We start from the raw sequence: 21,826 nt of genomic DNA on the forward strand, positions 1-21,826 counted from the left end.
TAAATCCTAGGTGGACACTGTGCATGGCCTTTCTCGTTCTAGTTCACTCTTCAGCTGGCAGAGGGAACGTGCCACAGGCTCCTCCAGACCTCAACACGGGGGTACCACCCTGCACATTTCTCTGCCTTTGAATGTGTACACACACACACCCCATCCCTAGAACTATCTGAATACACAGCCATTCTCTAAGCAGCCTGGTGTTGGAAAAAAGAACCAGTTCAGATTCTGTGCCATCGTTTATTAACTGTGAGCCCACCCCTGTATTGGGAAAGCCTCACCACCTCCTACCGAGGTCCATCACTAAAAATACAACAAGCAAGTGTGTAAGGTGTTCCTACAAACGGACTAAAGGGAAGGTGTCCTTGACACAGCAACATAAGCGATCAGCCTCACTGAAGCTTACTAATCAATAAATTCACCAAGGTAAAAAAGGATTTGCCACAAAACGTGTTTATCTGCATTTCTGAAACAGTCAAGTGTCATCCCCAAATCTGCTCGGCAACACGGATGAAATAATGCACGCGTGAGATTAAAAAGTTGATGCAGACTTCACTCGCCCACGTGGTGAGGTGGAAGGGCCTCGAGCTGATCTCTGCCTTCAAAGACAGTCACCAGCTCCGCTGCACCCGTCCTTGGCTTGTGTATACAGACTTTCAAAGTGCACCCCACTGCCAGCGCGGCTCACACCTTACTAAAATGTAATTTGCAAAAACAATTTCTCTTCTTTCCACTAGGCTATGACGCTCAGACCAGCCTCCTCCCCATGAGCACTGCTGACTGGTCAAGAGAGACAGTTAAATGTCAAATGCATCCTAACAGACCCAGCTCCACCTTTTAACGGGCGCGCGCACGCGCGCACACACACACACACACAAAATTTCCGTCAAGTCCCTCGGAATGCTGAGTGCTGGTTGAGGGGGTAGAACCCCCACTTAAACAAAAAAAAAAAAAAAAATGAGACTGGGTCAGGCAGAAATCCAGATTTCCACCTCAAGATCTATTCATTCAGATGGGGGAAGAGTATTCAAATATAAAACCCTTCAATCATCGGTCATGCCAAATGTTCAAAAACTAGACTCAAGTTGTGTGGGTGTGTGTTGGGGGTGTGGTTTGTTTTTAAAGAAAGACGGTCTGCATGCAGTTGGCAGGCTCCGGACTGGCTGTGTTGAGAAGCCTCTCCTGGCGGTTCTCAGTCCAGATGTTTCTTAGGTGGAGCCCCAGGAAACTGACTGCCCTGGGGCTCCACCTGCTCCAGATGCCACCCTCTCCGGGGACCTGGGCAGCCAGCAGCCCTCCCCGGGGACCGTGAGTCACTCATGTGAAAACCACCAAGCCCACAGCCAGCTTCTTGCCACTGAACGTGTGCCCAACTCACCTGCTCCCTTCCCATATCAACAGTGCACAGAAGACCCCTCCCTATTCCTCTGTGTGTGTGTGCGTGTGTGTGCACGCGTGTATGTGTGTGTGAGCATGTGTGTGTGCATGTGTGCGTGTGTGTGAGCGTGTATGTGTGCGTGTGAGTGCATGTGTGTGTGTGTGTGTGCATGGGAGTGTGTGTACGAGTGTCTGTGAGAGTGAGTATATGTGAGTGTGTGTGTATGTGTGTGTGTGCGTGCATGTGTGTGTTATGTGTGTGTGTATGTGTATATGTGAGTGTGTGTGTATGTGAGTGTGTGTCTGTGCTTGTGTGAGCGGGTGCACATGCTTGTCTGCCTAGTCGCTCAGTTGTGTCCGACTCTCTGCAACCCCATGGTCTGTAGCCTGTCAGGCTCCCCTGTCTCTGGACTTCTCCAGGCAAGAATACTGGAGTGGGAAGCCTTTCTCTTCTCCAGGGGATCTTCTGGACCCAGGGATGGAGCCTGGGTTTCCTGCATTGCAGGTGAACTCTTTACAGTCTGAGCCACCAGAGGAAGACCCCAATCCCAACTCCTTTCTAGATGAAGCGAGACAGCGAGCAGAGGGGCAGGGCAGGACACTTACTGTTACCTAAGAACCACCGAATCTGCAGATATTGCCACTCTTTTCCTCTTCCTCCATCACCACCACAAACAAGAGTACCAAACAGCTCATGTTTGAACCCTTCCCACCTACATCAGCCTTCCTTGCTGTGCACCTTTGCAAACATGGCAATCGGGCATTCTGGCCCCTGACCCCTGAAATGCCCTTGCATTCCATCACTGGCTGGCTCCCAAGGGCATTTGCAAGGATCATCTCGTTTTACAAGTGAGGTTTCTTTTAACAGTATGAATTAAGCCCGAAGAAACTGCTGGTCCATGAAACGAACAGCCACCCTGCAGGTGACGATTGGTCTCTTCCACAGACTCCAGAAGGACATGTTCCCTAACCCCAGTCCCCCGCCCCCAACCGTTTCTCGCTGACCTGACCCAATGGGGCAGCTGGGAGCAGCGGGGCAGCTGGGGGTGGGGGTAACCGGTCACGTCACACCCGATGTGCGCCTGGCCCGAGGGGGGCAGCCAGCCCACTTCTGGGAGTGGGCGACTGCCCCGAGAGGAGATGATTTCCTGGGCCCAGATGGGGACACATGAACACCCACGGCACACCGGACCCCCAGCTGGACCCAGGCCGGTCACCGACGCTGTGGCTGACCGAATGCCCACCACGTGCCAGGAAGACAAGCCCAACACGTGGTTCTCTGGGAAGCGAGTTCACTGCTGCTGCGCTCCAGATGCTCGGACGCTCCCACTCCAGCCCCAGGAAGGGGGCACATGAAGGCAGATGCATGCGGGGAAGGGGACAGAGAGAGGGCCTTGTCCCAGACAAACCCCCCAGGGACGTGGCCGGTCAGGCGCTCCTCCGCTGGGAGAGGGAGCTGAGCGCCATCACCAGCAGACCCCCCTGGTCCAGGGCGCCGCCTGTGCTCGGGCAAAGGGGGCGCAGCACCCAACCACTCACTCGTTCTTCCTTCTCTGGGAAGGGGAAGTAGGTCTTAAATAGAAAGCAGATATTTTAGTGGGCATCCCTCAGAGGGACCTAATACCAAGTCACATTCCACCATCTAAAAACAACCTCCCGAACAGCTTTCAGTTCATCGCTTAGGTCCCAGGAATCGCTCCCTACCCGAGCCAGCCTCCCCCCCACCCTCCCTGCCCTGTTTAGGTCGGTATTTTTTTTTTCCTTTGTAGACAGTTTCATTTTATTTATTTTTTTATTAATTTATTTTTTACTGAAGGATAATTGCTTTATAGAATTTTGCTGTTTTCTGTCAAACCTCAACATGAATCAGCCACAGGTATACATACAACCCCTCCCTTTTGAAACTCCCTCCCAGTTCCCTCCCCACCCCTCCCCTCTAGGCTGATACAGAGCCCCTGTTTGAGTTTCCTCAGCCATACAGCAAATTCCCATTGCAGGTCAGTACTTTTTTAAGAGCACCAGGACCTGGAACTCACCCCAAACACTTCTTCCTGAGCCCCGCCCCCTTCACCTGGGGCTTCCCCTGACTCTGGGCGACTCATCCACCTCTTTCGTGCAAAGGATCAAGTCTCCCTCCCCTAGAGGACCCATTCCCCTAGGACAGGACCCACCCACCATCTTGCCTAGCAAGCCCATCTCCTACACTGCACAGCCAAAGCAATCAAGCCCCAAGGAGCCTTCTCGGATGTCCCCTGAGGGCAACCCCTCCCCTTCCAGTGCCTCCATCAAGATTCCCTGAGCTCTTTCCAGGAATGAACAAGGAAATCTGCTCCTCAGGGCACACAGCACCTCAGTTCAGTTCAGTTCAGTCACTCAGTCGTGACTTTTGCGATCCCACAGACTGCAGCACGCCAGGCTTCCCTGTCCGTCACCAACTCCCGGAGTTGACACAAACTCATGTCCATTGAATCCATGATGCCATCCAACCATTTCATCCTCTGTCATCCCCTTCTCCCACCTTCAATCTTTCCCAGCATCAGGGTCTTTTCCAATGAGTCGGTTCTTCGCATCAGGTGGCCAAAGTATTGCAGTTTCAGCTTCAGCATCAGTCCTTCCATTGAATATTCAGGACTGATTTCCTTTAGGAAGGACTGGTGGGATCTCCCTGCAGTCCAAGGGACTCGAAAGTCTTCTCCAACACCACACTTCAAAAGCATCAATTCCTCACGGCAAGAGCAACTAATTTACTTCTCTGTTTATTTTGTATTTATGAATTTAACAAGGTGGCACAGTGGTAAAGAATCTGCCTGCAATGCAGGAGATGCAAGAGATTCGGGTTCCATCCCTGGGTGGGGAAGATCCCCCTGGAAGAGGAAGATCCCCCTGGAAGAGGAAATGGCTACCTACTCCAGTATCCTTGCCTGAAAAACTCCAAGGACAGAGGAGCCTGGCTGGCTACAGTCCATGGGGTCACAAAAGAGTCGACTGAGTGATTGCACACACACACACACAGGGAGCATTAGGACAAAATGTGTGTGGAAGTAAAGTAGATGGTGATTCGTGAAAAATTGAAATTGGACTTCGCTGGTGGCTCAGTGGTAAAGAATCCGCCTGCCAGTGCAAGAGACTTGGGTTTGATCCTTTGGTCTGGAAGATCCCCAGGGCCTTGTTTTTATTGGAGAGCAGGACGGGGTCAGTGAAGGGACCACTTTTTGACCATGCCTGTAGCTGGGAGAAGGAAATGGCAACCCACTCCAATATTCTTGCTAGGAGAATCCCATGAACAGAGGAGCCTGGTGGGCTATAGTCCATGGGATCACAAAAGAATCAGACACTACTTAGCAACTCGGTAACAACAACATCAGGCCTGATCTAAGTGCTTTATTCCAGTTGAGCTATTTCAAATCCTAAAAGATGCTGCTGTGAAAGTGCTACACTCAATATGCCAGCAATTTTGGAAAACTCAGCAGTGGCCACAAGACTGGAAAAGGTCAGTTTTCAATCCAATCCCAAAAAAAGGCAACCCCAAAGAATGTTCAAACTACTGCACAATTGCACTCATCTCACACACTAGCAAAGTAATGTTCAAAATTCTCCAAGCCAGGCTTCAACAGTACGTGAACCATGAACTTCCAGATGTTAAAGCTGGATTTAGAAAAAGTAGAGGAACCAGAGATCAAATTACCAACATCAGTTGGATCACTGAAAAAGCGAGAGAGTTCCAGAAAAACATCTACTTCTGCTTTATTGACTACACCAAAGCCTTTGTCTGTGTGGATAACAACAAACTGGAAAATTCTTCCAGAGATGGGAATACCAGACCACCTGACCTGCCTCCTGAGAAATCTGTATGTATGCAGGTCAAGAAGCTACAGTTAGAACTGGACAGGAAACAAAAGACTGGTTCCAAATAGGGAAAGGAGTACGTCAAAGCTGTTTATTGTCACCCTGCCTATTTAACTTATATGTAGACTACATCATGAGAAACGCCGGGCTGGATAAAGCCTGCCGGGAGAAATATCAATAACTTCAGATATGCAGATGACACCACTCTTATGTCAGAAAGCGAAGAAGCACTAAAGAGCCTCTTGATGAAAGTGAAAGAGGAGAGTGAAAAAGTTGGCTTAAAACTCAACATTCAGAAAACTAAGATCACGGCATCCAGTCCCATCACTTCATGGCAAATAGATGGGTAAACAATGGAAACAGTGACAGACTTTATTTTCTGAGGCTCCAAAATCACTGCAGATGGTGACTGTAGCCAAGAAATTAAAAGACGCTTGCTCCTTGGAAGAAAAGTTATGACCAACCTAGATAGCATATTAAAAAGCAGAGACATTACTTTGTTAACAAAAATCCTTCTAGTCAAAGCTAGGGTTTTTCCAGTAGTCACATATGGATGTGAGAGGTGGACTATAAAGAAAGCTGAGCGCCAAAGAATTGATGCTTTTGAACTGTGGTATTGGAGAAGACTCTCAAGAATCCCTTGGACTGCAAGGAGATCCATCCAGTCCACCCTAAAGGAAATCAGTCCTGAATATTCATTGGAAGGACTGATGCTGAAGCTGAAACTGCAATACTTTGCCCACCTGATGCGAAGAACCAACTCTGGAAAAGACCCTGATATGCTGGGCAAGATTGAAGGCAGGAGGGGAAGGGGACGACAGAAGAGGATGAGACAGTTGGATGGCATCACCAACTGGGTGGACATGAGTTTGAGTAAGTTCCGGAGTTGGTGATAGACAGGGAAGCTTGGCGTGCTGCAGTCCATGGGGGTCACAAAGAGTCGGACACGACTGAGCGACTGAACTGAACTGAAACGCTTTATAATATTACCTCATCAGACTCTCGCAGCCCACCCTATTCTTACCCTTGCTTCAGAGTGAGCAACACAGCCCTTTGCGAGGGCTCAGGAGATTCCGAATGCACTCATGTCTCATGTCATCCCTCCTTTTTCCCCACGCTTTCTAGAACAGTCTGTCACATCTGATGCCTCCTCCCCTGCTGGTGCGGATGGGTGTTAACTTTGAATGCAGGGCCCTTCCTCCCTCGGCCAGCCTCAGTCCTGGGAAAGGAGACCTTTTGCTGGGGCCTCTCCCATGCCATCAGAGAAAGTGCCCAGGTAACACTGAGATCCGCCCAGTGTTCCAAAGTGGGCTGCTGGGGTGGCCCAGAAAAAAGCTTTTGGATCCAAGCCTGGAGCCGGATGTGCCGAGTAATCACCAGGTTGCAAAACTCCCAGCGATGAGCATGGTCAAAAAGTGGTCCCTGCCCTGACCCTGCCCTGCTCTCCACTAACAACGACACCCAGAGCCGACTCCCACCATCAGTCATTCCCCCTCCAAGACCTCAGCCCACCCACTGCTGCTCAAGAGGTTGAAATAAATTAGGAAAAAATCCTTTAATCTCCCCTGCAGAGAAACCTTTCCAGGAACCAGACTTATACTTGCAACGTGCATTTCAAGTGGTTCTGCTGAGCTGTGAGTGGCGTCTGTGCTCTGGGCCATCTGAGATGCACATCAGGAGCACAACCCAAACAACTGTTAGTCACAACCCCTCTTCCCTTCCTGCCCCTGGGACACGGGGGACTCAAATAAGGCAAGCTCACAATTATCGCAAAGAAAACTCAAACCACTTTGAGCCGCTTCCCCTGCCCACTACTTGGGGGAGTACGTCTGGCCAGTTTTAGGGAAGGAAAAAAATTATCCACTGTTCAAAGCCCTCCTTAAATACCCAGGAAGACATCATTACAGATAGAATTCCAACGTTAATTCTGAAATCTCCTGGCTTTTGTCAGATGAAGCCACATTCTAAATCCCAGGCTTAGTTGAGAAATGAGAAGAAAGGATGTTTGAGTGTGGAAGAAAAAAAAAAAAAAACCAAAACCAAAAACTCAGCCTTGAGCAAAAAGCAGCAAACATCTTGGAGGAAGGGGGAGAATAAACAGAACTCTGCACAAGGCGGAGAAAAACTGGGTCTTGGGAAACCTGGTGTACTCACCAACACGGGCGTGTGGAAACTGATCTGATTTCCTTGTGCTGTGCTGGAGGGCCTAGCCCAGGGGGCCTTTCTGCGGAGCCAGGGGTCCCTAAGGCCGGGGCAGGACAACGATACACATCTGAAGACCCGAAAGATGTTCTGGGGCTGTCCACAAATCTGGCTGTCTACTGGCCCCGGCTGACAAAACTGTGAGAGCCCCCATAACTTTCCTGGGTTGTTTAGTTGCCCTAAGATCCAGCCACATCCACCCTCCAGACTGAACGACCCTAAGGAAGCAGCTTCTCCACTAAGCATTGCAGAGGCCTAAGAGGTGATGAGCTGGCCCAAGGCTGATCCCCGCACGGCTGCAGCCCGCCACGCACCCCCACTTTCCCATGGGGAGAACTTGTTTGTAAACGGCAGGGGGGATGGGGGGGCTTAAACAGACAGAATCACGGAGCATAACTGTGACCCAAGCTGGCGCTGAGCCAGCACACTGGGGCTAACCAGACAAATTGGTAAAAGAACCCACCCCGAGCTGCCCATAATCCTCCAGGAACAGGCAGAACCCCAACTTTGAAACAGGCAGTCTTTAGCATCCCTGACCACCACCCCCCGCCCACCCTACCGGAGCCCTGGGGCATCAGCAAAGAATTCAGGGATCTATTTCCCAAGCACACACGTGTCTGCAAGCACACACGTGTTCAACTAAAGGAAGAGAGGCGTTGCAGGGCAGGAAGATAATCTCATAATTAAAGGAAAGCCTGTTTTTCAGGAAAATCTCCATCTCGTGGGGACCTTACCCTAAAGGAAGCCAAGGTCAGTCGGAGCGCTCCCACATCACCTGCTCCGGGTGCCTTTCAGGTGAGTTAATCACTCAAGGCAGGGCCAGTCTCCAGATTTCAGGACACACCCAACTTTGTGCCATTCCCTTTCAATTCTCTGATAGCCTCTGTGAAAAGAAAGCTGCTCCTTTTGTTCGGGAGTATTCATTCAAATTCCTTTCCAAGGCCAACACAAATGCAGGGCAGCAACCCAAAGGAGGTTTACCCAGCAGAATCAAGTTTCTGGCCAGTTTTTACAGGAGTGGTGCAAACAAGACTATTCCGATTAGGTGAAATCCTCACCCTCTCCCTGGTCTCTTCTCCCAGATTCCCCCCACGATGAACACGGGGGCTCACTCTCACTGGAAGACGTGCATAATGAATCCAGCAGGAAAGGGAACAGCCAGAGGGAGGGAGGGGAGCGCCCCAACCACCTCCAGCCCCTCCGCCAAGAGAGGGAAACCCGCCGGGAAGGAGGCTCTGAGCTCACTCACCCGGACCACAGACTTGTAAATCCGACCCTTACCTACTGGTAGAGAAGGTACCTGGCCACTAAATCCAACTTTACCACCAAAAAACCCCAAACACTGAAAGCTATCCACATAATCTCAGGGCCAGTGTGTGCGTGCTCATGCACACACATGCGTGTTTGGGGGAGGGCTGCCCTTCAGCGACATCCCCCAGAGACAAGGCAAAACGGGATCAGGAGGACAGAAGGGGTCGGACGTGGGGACCACTGCAAAGCCACCCCCAAAGGCACCCAAGTCCCAAATCAAAAGCCAGAAGAAGCCTCAATCAACCACAGAGAAACCAGAGCCAGGTGGAGCTGGCTTCTGGCCCTCTAGTGGCCTAACCCCCGCCCCCTCTGTTTCTTGATTGGTGAAACAGTGACCATCACTTCTGCCTGGGAGAGGCCAGACCAAAGGCACTGTGCCCAGCCCTCGGGGTCCTTCTGGTGTCTGGTCTTTGCCCGGACAGTGAGTTTATGGTCCAGAGGGAGAATTCTCCCCCCACTGCACCCAATGCCCGCCCCCCCCCCCGGGTCTACTGAGCCTCAGGCTTCTGCTCAGCAGCCATGCTGTTCATTAACTCAGAAAGCGGAGTGAATTTAAAACAGGCCTGGTCCAGGAAACCATCTAGAAACCCTTCGTTGGCATTAGATCGTGAGATCCCAACAAAAGACCACTAATCAAAGGCGGAAATTAAAACAAGCCAGACTTCTCATAGCCCCATGTGATCTGGAAGGCAACTCTGGGCCTGAGAAAGATCATTGTTTCGGAGAAGCCATCTGAACCCTGGGGAGAAAGTGCCAGATGTGGGGCAAGCGTGAACGCTCACCTCCCCTGTGCTCTCAGCGCGGCGGGGAAGAGCCCCTCCCCAGGGACTCCGGCCTGGTCCTCAGCTCCAGGAGCTTCAAGTCCCAGCTCTGCCACCTGGAGGGCGGGAGAGCGCCCTGTTCCCAACACCTCACCCACCTTGTTGTGAAGGTTCAATGCAAACAGGGGCCGAGCGTCTTAGTGAGAAAGATACTAAGAGGCTCAATAAAGGGCAGTCCGCAGTGTTATCATCACAAAAACAGAACGACTTAAACTGCCTGCAAGCACTACTTGGGTACCAAGTTAAGCCTGCGGGGCCAGTGAGCGCCAAACACAGAGAAATCCCTCCTCCAAGAAGAGGGGTGCAGAAAGGAAAAGTCATCCCGGCTCTTCACTTACTGGCCGCAGCCTCTGGTCACATGGCCCATCCGGCTCCCAGCCTGGAGAAGCCTGCAAAGGCCCGGGAGCCCTCGGAGCTACGACCGCGCTCTGCGCGTTTCAAGCGAAATACCCCCGATTTGAAGGTGGCGGCGGAAACCGCGGCCTCAACACCGCCCCGGGGACAGGATGCCGAGCCGGCCAGGCCGCGGCCAGGCATTGGACCGTCTACCAGCTCGTTGCATCTGAGCCACCATCGTGCAATGGACGAACCTCCCTGGCCGGCGGGGGGTGGCGGGCGGGACGACACACGACTCCAGCTCTAAGGTCCCCGGAGCCTGCGATCGTCGTCGGGGGGGCGGGGGGGGGGGGTGTTCCCTGGGGCACCGTCGAGCGGAATACCTGCTTCTACTCCGAGCCTCGCTCGCGGGTTCGGGGCCCACCTCCGGATCGTACGTCCTCTCCCGGCTCCTTCCAGGTACCGGCCGGGGGGGGCGGGGTATGGGAAGGGCGCGGGTCAGTCCCAGGGTGGGCGGCCGCGAAGGGGAGGGACTCCGCACGGGGCTGCGGGAGGGAGGCGGAGGAGGAAGTGGGCACCGCGGGGGGGAAGGGCCATCTCCATCACCTCTCCACAGCGGCCCCGCAGCGGGAAGCGGCTCCCTATCTACAAGTGAAAGGGCGAAGCGCCGGGGGAGGGGCGCTTCCGGCTGAGTCGGGGGCCGTGCTGTGGATGGGGTGGGGGTGGGGGTGGCAGGTACACCAGATAGCCGAGGGCCCCCCGGGGGGCAGGGTAGGATCGCCCGGGCGAGGCCGCAGGTAGGCGGTCTTCGGAGGCGGAGCCTCCAGGTAAGCCAGTCTGGAGGGGAAGGAAGGAGCCGCCGGGTCCGCGGGCCCCTGAGGGTCAGGAGGGCCTCACCTTCGGGGCTGGGGTCGCAGAAGCCCCGAACCCCAGACGCCAGGAGACTCCGTCCTTCCAGCAGGGCCCAGCACCCCAGCTGGCGGGGCGGGGCAGCTGCAGACCACGCCCCCTCCAGGTAGCGCGTGGCCAGGTAGGGCGGGTTGGCCTTCACCCAGGCCCCAGCGTTGCCCTCCCCGCAGCACAAAGTCGAGCAGGAGCCCGGAAGTCGCCCTGTGGTCAGTCTGGGCGGGACGATGGGGTTCCCGGGCGCCCGGGGGCCCCCAAACTCCAGCTACGGAAACAGGAGGCGGAGATCGGCCTCTTTATGACTTGGCAGAGGCAATTCAACATTTCTTCCTCGCATAAAATAGGAATTGCTCTATTTACCTAGCCCGCAGGAGCGTCGTGAAGATTAATGACTGTGAAATGTTCTTAAGATCAAAAACATTCTGAGATTTTACTTGTAGGCACTTATATGTCCATATTGCTATCTGCACCAGGAAAACATACTCTATGCCCCCCTGGAGTGACTTTTAGCCCACGACCACAAAGCGCTGAGGAAATGGAATCAGGTAGGACGCTGTGTCCTCCCGGTATCTGTTATAGGGGCAGAAACCGTGGCATCCACACTGGGCCCCAAGGGGCGGCTGGAGGAATCAGCCAGCATTGCAGCCCACACAGTTCACTGTCTGAAGAGGGCCTGGAAAGAAACTTTTCAAAACATTTATCACACCACCAGGAAAAAGTCGCAGCATTCCTACCCCTCCAAGCGTGGGCCGCCCTTGGGGGGGGGGGGTCTCTGCTGTTTGAAAAGCCTCTGCCCCACCCTGGGGGCCCAGTGGTCAGTCAAGTTCAGCCAGTGCTAGGAGCCCACGCAGCCCATCTGGCCTGGCCGCTCCCACAGCAAGGCCTCCCTGGTCTCACTAGCCCTCTGTCCCTCCCAGCAAAGCACACCCATGAGACCAGGCAAGGCCACTCCAGTCCCCTCGACCATCCCTGGACAGGGTTTGCAGAGCTCTGAGCCCACCCCCATCCCACTCCCCTAGCTAGCTGCTGGCCCTGGCTGCCCTCCAGGTGGGCAGACCCGGAAGCTGCAACACCCTACGGGCTTCTCACCATCCAAATGGGTGTGCGGCTCACCTGGGCCTGAACAAGCAGACTTTGTTTGCACTTCTGGACCAACCGCACTAAACACATCCATCAGCCAAAGAATCAAGTCCCGGCCAGGGTTCCTTCAGCAGGAAAGGTACACACAAGGCTTCCTTCCTGTCCTCCACCCAGGACAGCCAAGGAAATTCACCTGCAGCTCCTCCTGCCCCCTACCCCCGTCCCCCTATCCATCCCTCCCCCCAACCTCCCCCTACACAGACTCACACACCTGGGGCCGCTACAAACACCACAATCACTTCCAGGTTGGATGCAGGGCATTTTCACCCATCAAGCTTTTTAAATTGCCATGCCTGGGGAATCAGGCCAGAGGATCTCTAGTTTATCTCGGTCTCCAGTTCTTTCCAAAGAAACTTCCTGGGATTCCATGACTCCATAATGAAGTTTTTGTTTGTCCTGTGCTGAAGGCCAGATTTCAGGCATGGCGGGAGCAGAGCAGTGAGTTTACAACCCCATGGCCAGCCTGGGCACTGCAGAGAGACCCACACATTCCCCATTCTGTTCAAAGGCCCTTCCAAGATTCTGCCACAACCTGGGCTGGGATGAGACACAGAAAAGTGTCCATGACTTGGAACCAATCTTCAAGCCAATTAATAGCACCTCAAGTCATAACTAAGGATTTACTTTAATGCAAAAAGCACCTTTCTGAGCACTTTTGAGAGGGAGGGAAAGTAACAATGTAAAGTTTCATTGTTGTTGGGTTTTTTACCTTACAAGCCCAAAGGATTTTAAGAATCACAGGGTTCTGTTGAAAAGCACCACCTCCCCCCATCCCAGGGACTCTAAGTGAACAACACCCAAAGGCAGGCTGCCTACCAAGTTCAAGCAACAACAGCTATTTGGGATTAACATCCCCTAAATACCATCTGATGGTCCTGCAGATAATGAAGGCTCTGTTAATACCCAGAAGCGAAGTCACAATTCTCCATGAAAGGAAAAGCATCCCCTACACGCATCCATGAGTAAGAACCCAAGTGTCTTATCATTGTTGTTGTGAATATTAAGCCAACCTTAAGCAACCATCTGTTACATTTCGTTACAGAAACAGTTAAAGCAGATCATTTCTAAAACATTCACTCAAGGAGGAACCAGACTAGATACAGGTAGAAAGTCAACTGGCCCCCAAAGTTGTAACCAAAGCACCTCACTCCAATCAAAAGGGGCATCAATCAGGCCTCAACAGGGAGCCAGGGCTACACTGACCCCAGTTCTGGGAGGGGCGAAAAAGAAGGTTGACAGGAGCGCCCGCCCCGTAGCAAGAGTTTTGGCCCCACTTGGGAACCTCAGCTTCCATGTGCAAGCAGGAAGCTTGGTGAATGGAGGAAGAAGATCCAACTCAGAGGAACGTTTCCAGAAATAGCAGCAGCTGCGCAGCAAAATACGAAAATCCAACAAATACTCATTTTCACTGCACTTTCCCTAACACCACCAACAAACCCAAAATGACTTTAATGTGAGGAAAATATTAAAAATAAACACCATTGCTTCCTGTGACTTCAGATGCCTCGATTTCTGGTAAGGGTTGAGTATGATTTCTGAAAATTGCATTCCAGGGAGACAAAAAGTTTGCTTCGTGTACACTTTCTTTGAAGAACCCTGTTATCTGCTTTCAGAATCTTGCCTCCAAAAAAGTAGACGACTGAGGAGAGAAAGCACACCAAGTTCCCCAGAAGTCCAGAAAAGACCACCTTCTAAGAAAAAGTCTGGAAAGGGAACAGGCCGGCGGCTGGGCAAAGACGATGACTGCAAGTCTGGTTCCCACCGCCGTCTGCAGCTCCTGAAGTTTCTGTGTTCCCCAGCAGTTAGAGAATGAAGCTGCCCCTTGGCTCCCATTGTCAACATTCCACACAAACAATGGCCTGGCTCGCTCATATTGTACATTCTGTATTCATCTGCGAATCCCGGTTTTTAGCACAATGCGCAAAGCCCTTCTTTTCACTGGTGCAGTCCTGAAGGCCCAAGTGTAGCTGTAATTTCGGCTGGAAACACTAATAATGATGCTAAGAGCAAACTACACATGAAGCTGAGACATTAATTTGTTCAGATTATTAGAGTCACATTGATGGCATTTGGATACTACTGTCCATTAAATCATGATCAAAAGAAAGGCTGAACACCTTAAAAATGGTTCTGAAGTTTTTAGCAATTATTAAGTATAATTTTCCAAACCCAGAGATAGGTATGTTTAAAAAAAAAAAAAAATCCCTTTCATGAGTCTTTGATACATATTCCATCAAACACACACTTGAACAAAAATTAACTTCAAAAGATTAAGTGAGGGTGGTGGGGTGGGGAGTTTCATATTTTTCCTTCTTTCCCAGGACGCTGTAACTTTAACTGTAGCAGCGTAAATTAGGACATGCTTACCAGCTGGAAAGGAGAAAACTGATACTGCCCAGGCAGTATAGCCTCTGAGAGCATATCCATTCCAGCATTTTCACGTGCCTGCTAAAAGTCTGCAGTAGGGGAAGTCCACACAAGCATTCCTTAGCTAGCGAATCGCACAGAAACCTTCTTGGAGAACAAGGCACAGTGTTTCAATACGCAGTGTTAAGTATGGTACATCTATTGGAAGGGTCAAGCAAACTGCACTCCCGTTTTTTTAATTACTACGAAAATGTGTTCCACCCGCTGTAACTGAACTATCAGCCAGGCGGTGGAAATACTACCAGAGCTGTGCTCTGCCGAACAGATAAATTTCCCTTCCCAATCATGTCCTATATGGACATATATTTGTGGCCAGTATCGGGAACATGAGACACGTGGACTGCTGCTTTTCGCCGATAGAAAGATCATTAACAGAGGGCCCCAGGCTTGTACTCACATACGTTATGGTGACAGCCCTTCTGTACCGAAATGACAGAGGTAAAAAATGACAGCTGGGGTGGCCCTTCTATGGTTGCTGTAAACGCTTTACATTTTTTCCATTTAGGGAAAAGTGTTAAGTGCAAAGGGGATAACTTTGCCTTCAAAAATGATTCATGATGGAGAGAACTGTTGGCCAACGGCTTTGGTGCGCTAGACCCCAGCGGGGCCACCCTTTTGGTTTTGAACCTCAAGGCTTTCCAATGGTGTGCGCCATCCTGAGCTCCCTTTGCCAGAGTATAACAGTTCCCAGCAATAAAATTCTTTCCCACCGTTGCAGTGTGCATGCCACACTGCTACACTATGTCCACACTCATCCTGTACCTGGTCGCTAGCCACTCACACCACTAAAAAAGTTCCAGGTTAATTTTGCAGTTTTGTTTGTTGTTGTTGCTATTTGTCTCTCATTAAAACACTTTTCAGACTTATGAATAGGATTTCCTTCTGGAGTTTTACAAGTCAAGAGTAAATGTATTGATTATTCCCTGAAAGGGTAACTGATGGCTAGTTAATCATTATACAGATAGCAAGTTTTCCTGTTTCATCTTGTGTACACGACCAGATTAACAATGCCAGGGAAAGCAAACTCGACTCTGCAGGAACAGGTGCGCCCTGAGTCTTAAAAGGCCAAAATATCTCACAAAGTATGTCACTGGTGTATTTTTACAATGCTAGTAGTATTCGTTTTTAAGTAGCCAAACTTTTTAACTTTTTTAACTTTAAAGAGACACACTTTGCAAATATTTCTTCACCTAGTCAATGACTAAGTGCCAGACCCAAGTTGCAATTCCAGCCCGGAAAAGAGACCCTCTTAGGGACAAAGAGGTTTTTTTGTTGTTGTTTTCTTTTTGCTCTTGTTGCTGTTGTTGCTTAAATCACAGATAAGAGATGGGAATTCGCCTTGCCCCTCCCCCAAGGAGAACATCCAGTTAAGGGACAGTTTCCAAGATTCCAACTGAAATCTTAAATAGCAGGGCTCTGAGCTCAAATCCACACAGCTACAGAGAGCACCCACCACCCAGCTGTTATTAACCCACCATCAGAAAACAGGACAAAAACAAACCTAGCTGTATCTTCCCCACCTTGCTTTATCAACAGGAAAAAGAAATAAACCAAAAGCCACCTAGTTAGGTCCAAAACAAGCTCCAAACCCAAGATTCGTAAATTTCCTCTAATAACTGTTTTCTACAGGGACAAACAGGGGTCCCTACCCCTCGGGCACAGAAAACCAATCAGGGTCATAAATTCCCTTTGCCTTCAACCCTCACTCCCTTCTACCAGGGACAGACTGGGGGGAGGGGGTGACCCAGCATCAACACTTGCGCTAAACCCCCCAATGCTCTACAGAAATATGCTGGCTTATTTCCTTTGTTTGGTCCTGTTATACTTGATCAAGTGTGAACTATTAAACTGGTTTCATTAAAGGCAAGTACATTCACAGCTAGCATCTAACTTCAGTGGCAACTGGAAGCATATTTTGCAAGAAGGAGGGCCTGGTTTTTTGCTTGAAATCTACCATCTCATTAACTTTTCTTTTGGGGGCAATAAAAAGGGCACTAGGGTTTTTACAGGAGAGTGTCAGAGCCGCACAGAGATCTGATGCTAGACAAAAGGATATTTAGTGTTTCAACTCTGGGATAGGGTCCCTGGTACTTAAAAAAGAGAAAAGAAATCCTGTTTCAATATGAAAGCTGCTCTGACTGAAAGTGTTTAATTAGCATTTTGAATATTACTTTGTAATTGCTCTACGAAGTACTCTTTGAAATCAAATGATTATAAAAACAAGATCCTTACAAGTCCCATTACTTCAAAATGTAGGGGGAAAAAAAATTTTTTTTTTTTAAAAAATCAAAACAGTGGAATTCTCCTAAGCACATGAAAACTGAAGTTCTACTTTGAGAACCGTAGAGGCAGAACAGCAGTTAAAAACAACACGAGGTAAATTTTAAACTTGTCTTTGAACCCAAGCACCTAGCAGAGAAGAGTGTCTTCTTTGAAGGAACAGTAGGAGAGTTTGATTTATTTCACCAAAGTCGGGAGGCAGAATCACTTAGTAAACTAACCAAAATAAACGTCCCCTCCAAATTATCCATGTCAGATAAAAATATACCAGTCTCTACAATATCCAACAGAATTGCAAATAAGGCACTTAGCATTTTAAATTCCCAATGCATATTTATAGAATAGAATTCTCTGGTCTACCCTTCGAGCCACTCACGTCTGACTCTCTAAGAACTTAACCCGATCTCCAGTCTTGAAAGAAAAAAAAAAAAAAAAAACGGGGAAAAATCCAGAAAAATCTGTTTACCCGGGAGAGAGCAAGTGAGCCCGGCGTGACGACGCAGGCCACCGCCAGCAGCCTCCACCGCCAAGGACGCAGATCAAGCGGGGATTTCTACGAAAAATTCCTTTCACTTGTTAAATACTAAGGACGGGGACCCTTGGAGCCAACTGCTGCTTGGGCCGCCTCCGGGAAAAGTATTCCGGGGGCTGGGAGCACTACATACACTCGCGCGCGCACTCACACTCGCTGTCCGTGACCATCGGCGGCGGCGGAAAGCGAGCCGCCGGAGGGAGTGTGTGCGCGTGTGTCTCGACGCGGCCGGCGGTGACCGCGCCGAGCTCCCGGGCCCGCGGCCTCCCAGCACCCGGGCGCTGCGTGGGCAGCAGGCGACCGGCCACGCCGTGGGCCTCTCCAGCTGGTGAAGGGCCCCCGCGCGCCCCGGATCTCGCGCGTCCGTGTCCAACTTGCCCCGGGGCGCTGGGAAGAGCGCCAGGCAGAGAAAGAAAGGCGCTTCCCCTCGGCCGCGCGGGTCGGTCCGGCGCCGCGGAGGACAAGGAGGAAGAGGCGATCGCGGCCGCCCGGCTGTCGCTGCGCCGCGCCGAGTCCCCGCCGCCCGGGGCGCGCCCTCGCCAGCCCCTCCTGCGAAACTTTTTCTTTTGGGTTCGCCCCACCCGAAAAGTGCGGCCAGGGCGGGGGAGGCGGGGGAGGCGGGCGGGCGGGCAGGGTTCGCGGCGGCCGCGGCAGCGGCGGGCGAGGAGGAAGTGGTGCCGGCGGGAGCGCGGCCGGGCAGAGGAAATGCCCGGCCAGCTCGGTCCCCGCCCGCGCCCGTCGCCCGGCTCGCCCCTGGCCCCCGCCCCGCTGCGACTTTGGCGGGCCGAGCCCGGCGCGGCAGTGGCGGCGGCGGCGGCAGCAGATGTGGCCCGGCTGCCCGGAGGAGCCAACAATGCGGGGCCGGCAAAACAAAAGGGTTCCACTTCGCCTGCGTTCCCGTCTCTCACTTGCGCTCCTGGGGCGCCGCGCGGGATCCCCTGCCAGCAGGGGCCGCTCCCCTGGGGGCCCGGAGCCGCGCGCGCCCCGTTTTCCCAGTGGACCCCCCGTTCCCCTCCCCCGCCCCGCAGGCCCCAGGCCCCGCGCGCTCGGACTCCTGGTCCCGGGGGATCCGGCCGTATTGTCCCCGCGGCGCGTCGCGCGCTCGGCCTGGGTCGCTGGCGGCCCCCGCGCGCGCGCGCACCCACCGGCCTCGGGGAACGGGAGCCGGGGGCGCCTAGGAAACCGTCGCCGAGACGCCGCCGCCGCCGCTGCCCTCCGGACGCCGCCGCGCTCGGGGTTTCTTTTTTTTTTTTTTTTGCCAATCCTGATGGGAAGGAAGGTGACCGCCTACTTCGCATTCATCAACTCTCATCACAACAACAAAAATCCTGGCGCAAACAGCGGCCAGCGGGCGCGATCGGCGGCGGGGGGGGGGAGGAGGGACGGCAGGCAGGGACCCCCGGGCCTGCGCCCACCCCCCGAGCGCCGAGCGGGGACACCGGGCCGGGGGGGGTGGGGGGCGCAGACCAAAGATGTCCTCGGATGCCGGCTCGGTGTCCTTCGCCCTCCTCCTCCTCCTCCCCCAGTGGCGCAGTGAGGCGCGGGCGCGGCGCCCCCCAGCCCGCGGCCGCAGGTGAGGCGGGGGCGGCGGCGGCCCCAGCCCTCCCCCGGGCCCCCCCCCCTTACCTCGTCCCGGGCCGCCGGCGTCCACGGCGAAGGGCGCCCACCCGGGAGGCGGCGGCGGCGGCGGCAGCGGCGGCGGCTCCCGCCCCTTCCACCCCACCCGGCGGCGGTGGCGGCGGCGGCGGCTGTGCGGGCCCCCCGGGTCAGCGCGGCATGGCTCCCGGCTCCGTCCCTCGCTCCTCGGGCCGCCGCCGGCTCCTCTGGGCCGCTCCCGGGCCACCTTAAAATGACACACGCACACAGGGACACACACACAAAAACTTAATCTCTCCAGCTCCCCGCCCCTCCCCCTCCCGGCCTCCCCTCCCCTCCGCTCCCCACCCCAGCCCTCCCCTCCCCTTCCTCCTCCTCCCCTCGCCGCCGAGCCTCTTCCTACTTCCCCACCCACCCCACCCCCTTCCTCCGCCCACCCGGCTCCCGATCCTCCCCAGCCCGGTCCTGGCCCCGCGCCCGGCCGCCCGGCCGCCGGGAGGGGGCCGCGCTGGGGGTCCCCGGCCCGCACCCGCCCCGCGCCGCGCTCACCCCCGAGAGGATGCTGCTTCCAACTTGGATCGGGGTGGGTGGGGGGGCGGGGGAAGGGAGCGTCCGGGAAGCTGAGCGCCTCCCGGCTATTTGCTCTTCTTTATTTGTTTTCTCCTCCGGGGAAGGAGGAGGAAAACGGAGAGAAAAGGAAAGGGGAAGAAGCGGCGCGGCCGCGTCTCGCGGTGGCCGCCGGCTGCGCAGGAGCGAGGCGGGAGGCGAGGTGAGGGTCGCAGCTCGCTCACTCCTCGCTCCCTTTTTTTTTTTTTTCCTTTTGGGCAAAGGCGGGGTCTCTCTTTGCAAACCAATGACACAACCCCACATGGGCCGGCCTCGCCCCCTACAGATACTCTTCACTACAAATCGGCTCTCTCGGGGGATTAGTGGCTCCGCGAAAGTGCACACGGGCGCGGCGGGCGGGCGAGGGGGCCGGGCGCGGCGGGCACTCCCCGGCCTGGCCCCGCCCGGGAGGCCCTGGAGACTCGCTGGGGCCTCGGGGGCAGGGGCCGGGCCGGGCCGGGTTGGGGCGGGGGTGGGGGTGTCCGGCGGCCGCGGCCGGGAGCCCGGCCCTCCAGCCGCCCTCCTTCCTCCTCCGCCCCTTCCACGTGGGGCCCCGGGCGGCCGGCCACGTGGGGGGACTCGAGTGCGCGCGGGCTTTGGCGCGGCGCCCCAGGGTGGCCCTGGCTCCGGCGGGCCCCCAGCCAGGCCCGCGGCGCCGACCTGCCCCCTTCCCGGCCCCGCGGCTCCAACTTCCTCCCGGGCCCCTCCGCCGGCCGCTTCTGCCTTCTTAGGCCCGCGGGGTCAGGCGCGGGCCGGCCACAGGGGGCACTTGCGCTCCCCAAATCCGGATCCGGGAGACGCTTGCCCGCGCCTGGCCCGAGGGGCGGCGGATGGCTGTGGGTGCGCGCGGAGGGAGCCCGATGTGCTGGAACTCGCAGCGGTTGTGTTCCCTACGAGAAGCAAAACATTTTTTACACATTAAAAAAAAAATGTTCTTCCTGTTGCCTGGATCTCGCTGGGGCTATTTTTAAAGCCTCGCCTTTGGGTGGGAGCTCCGGGCCCCGCGGGACGGAGGCGCTCTGCGGCTGGGTTCCCCCACCATCACCCCGCCCCGCCCCGCCCCAGAGTCGGGGACCTGGGCTGGCGCGCCGTCCCGAGGCCCCGAGGTTGGTGTCTCTACACCAAACCTGGGATCCAGGCCGAGCGCCGGCTGCAGCTACATCCCACGCCCGTGGCCCGCGGCGTTGGAGCGCGGTTTGCTGGAGGGACTCCGCGATGCGGGCTGGGAGGGCTCTTCTCCTTGCGACCCAGAAGCCCACCGACTGTCATCTCTCGTCCCCGAGATCGGCCGCGCGTCCTCCGAGGGCCCCCGGTGTGGGCTGAACGGAGCCCTTCGTCTCGATCTGTTTAAAAACCATATTGAGATGTTACGAAGTGGATTGAGATGTTGAGCTGGAAAGGCGTGGGGAGGGGTGTGAGGCCCGGCCTCTGCAGGCCTCCGGGGCAGCGGTTCCCGGAGCCGAGTCCCCGGGTTTGGCTTCCCGCGTACCCGGGAGTGCACCACGCCCTACGAATCGGAGGCAATTTCAGCCGGGGGCTGGGGGTCAGAGAAAGGGCCCCCAAACCGTGGAGTCCTATTCTGTCTCCCCAAGAGCGCAGCTCTAGGCCTCTCGGTCTATTAACATTTTTAAAACCCCTACTCAGGCCCGCAGCGTGTGCTAAAGTGCGCCCAGGTTGGCAGGCGCGACCGGCCTTGTGGGGGTCCTGACTGCTCAAGGTTGCTTTATCATCCAACAATAGGTTTTCGAACCCTACTGAAGACCTCCTAGAAGTGGCGGCTGGGCGGGACGAGGCTTTTCACACCCTCTAGATCACAAAATTCTGTTACTAGGATGTCCGAAGCTCGTTTTCTGCTTGACACTACTAGGCCCCGGAGGGCCAGCTGGAATGGCTCCGGTTCCGCTGAAAAACCGCCAGAGCCGCACTCTTAACGGTCCCCATCTTCTGACCACTCCGCACCCCCAGAAACATTTTCGAGGCTCTCCTCTCCCCAGCAGTTTTGCCTCAAGGTCATGGCGCCCAAGATAGTTCTAGGTTATACCCCGACCCCACCCACCCCAGACTACTGCACTACTGTCATCTGCTTTTTAGGCATAAACTATAATAACCAGAAAGATTTTCTGCTTGCGTATTTCAGTGATGATCTTTGGTTCTGAGTGGCCCTCTTTTCACCCAGAAAGCACAGAAAGTCAGTTGGTTTTTTAGATCACTTGTTCAACTTTTATGTCTACATGAATTTGACCTAAACTTAGAAAATACTGTGTTCATTGTTTTAAGAATGTTTAAAAAAGAAAATGGTATCCTCAGAACCAGAACCTATTTCTCATTTCAACTTGATACCCTGTATTTTGAAATAGAGTCCATTTGCCCACAACACAAATTATTTGCCCCCAATAATTTGAGTTACTTCAAATTCCAATTTTCTAAAGATATTTATTTATTTATTTAT

At 54.0% G+C, this 21,826-nt stretch overlaps 2 protein-coding genes across 4 annotated transcripts in view; both read right to left on the reverse strand.

Annotated features, from left to right (window-relative positions):
• The window catches only part of CTBP2 (C-terminal binding protein 2), a 170,818-nt gene extending 151,712 nt beyond the window's left edge, over window positions 1–19,106 (reverse strand). The window contains exon 1 of one of the 3 annotated variants that reach the window (XM_043926095.1): window positions 18,802–19,106. The gene's annotated coding sequence lies outside the window, so the exon portion shown is untranslated. Of the gene's footprint in view, window positions 1–18,320; window positions 18,399–18,801 lie in introns of those variants that run through there. The other 2 variants (XM_043926093.1, XM_043926094.1) reach the window with 2 other exon arrangements.
• Window positions 10,280–20,646, reverse strand: LOC122708563 (collagen alpha-1(I) chain-like). The gene is made up of 10 exons (XM_043924774.1): window positions 20,505–20,646; window positions 19,721–20,188; window positions 19,192–19,343; window positions 18,467–19,018; window positions 18,084–18,349; window positions 17,323–18,009; window positions 11,312–11,366; window positions 10,788–11,061; window positions 10,540–10,595; window positions 10,280–10,435 (listed from the first exon to the last, which is right to left on the reverse strand). Exons 1-10 carry the CDS (start codon window positions 20,644–20,646, stop codon window positions 10,280–10,282), a joined length of 2,808 nt encoding a protein of 935 aa, XP_043780709.1.
• Between the last annotated feature and the right edge of the window lie 1,180 nt (window positions 20,647–21,826).

Source organism: Cervus elaphus, chromosome 15 (assembly GCF_910594005.1).
Source record: "Cervus elaphus chromosome 15, mCerEla1.1, whole genome shotgun sequence".
NCBI lineage: Eukaryota > Metazoa > Chordata > Mammalia > Artiodactyla > Cervidae > Cervus > Cervus elaphus.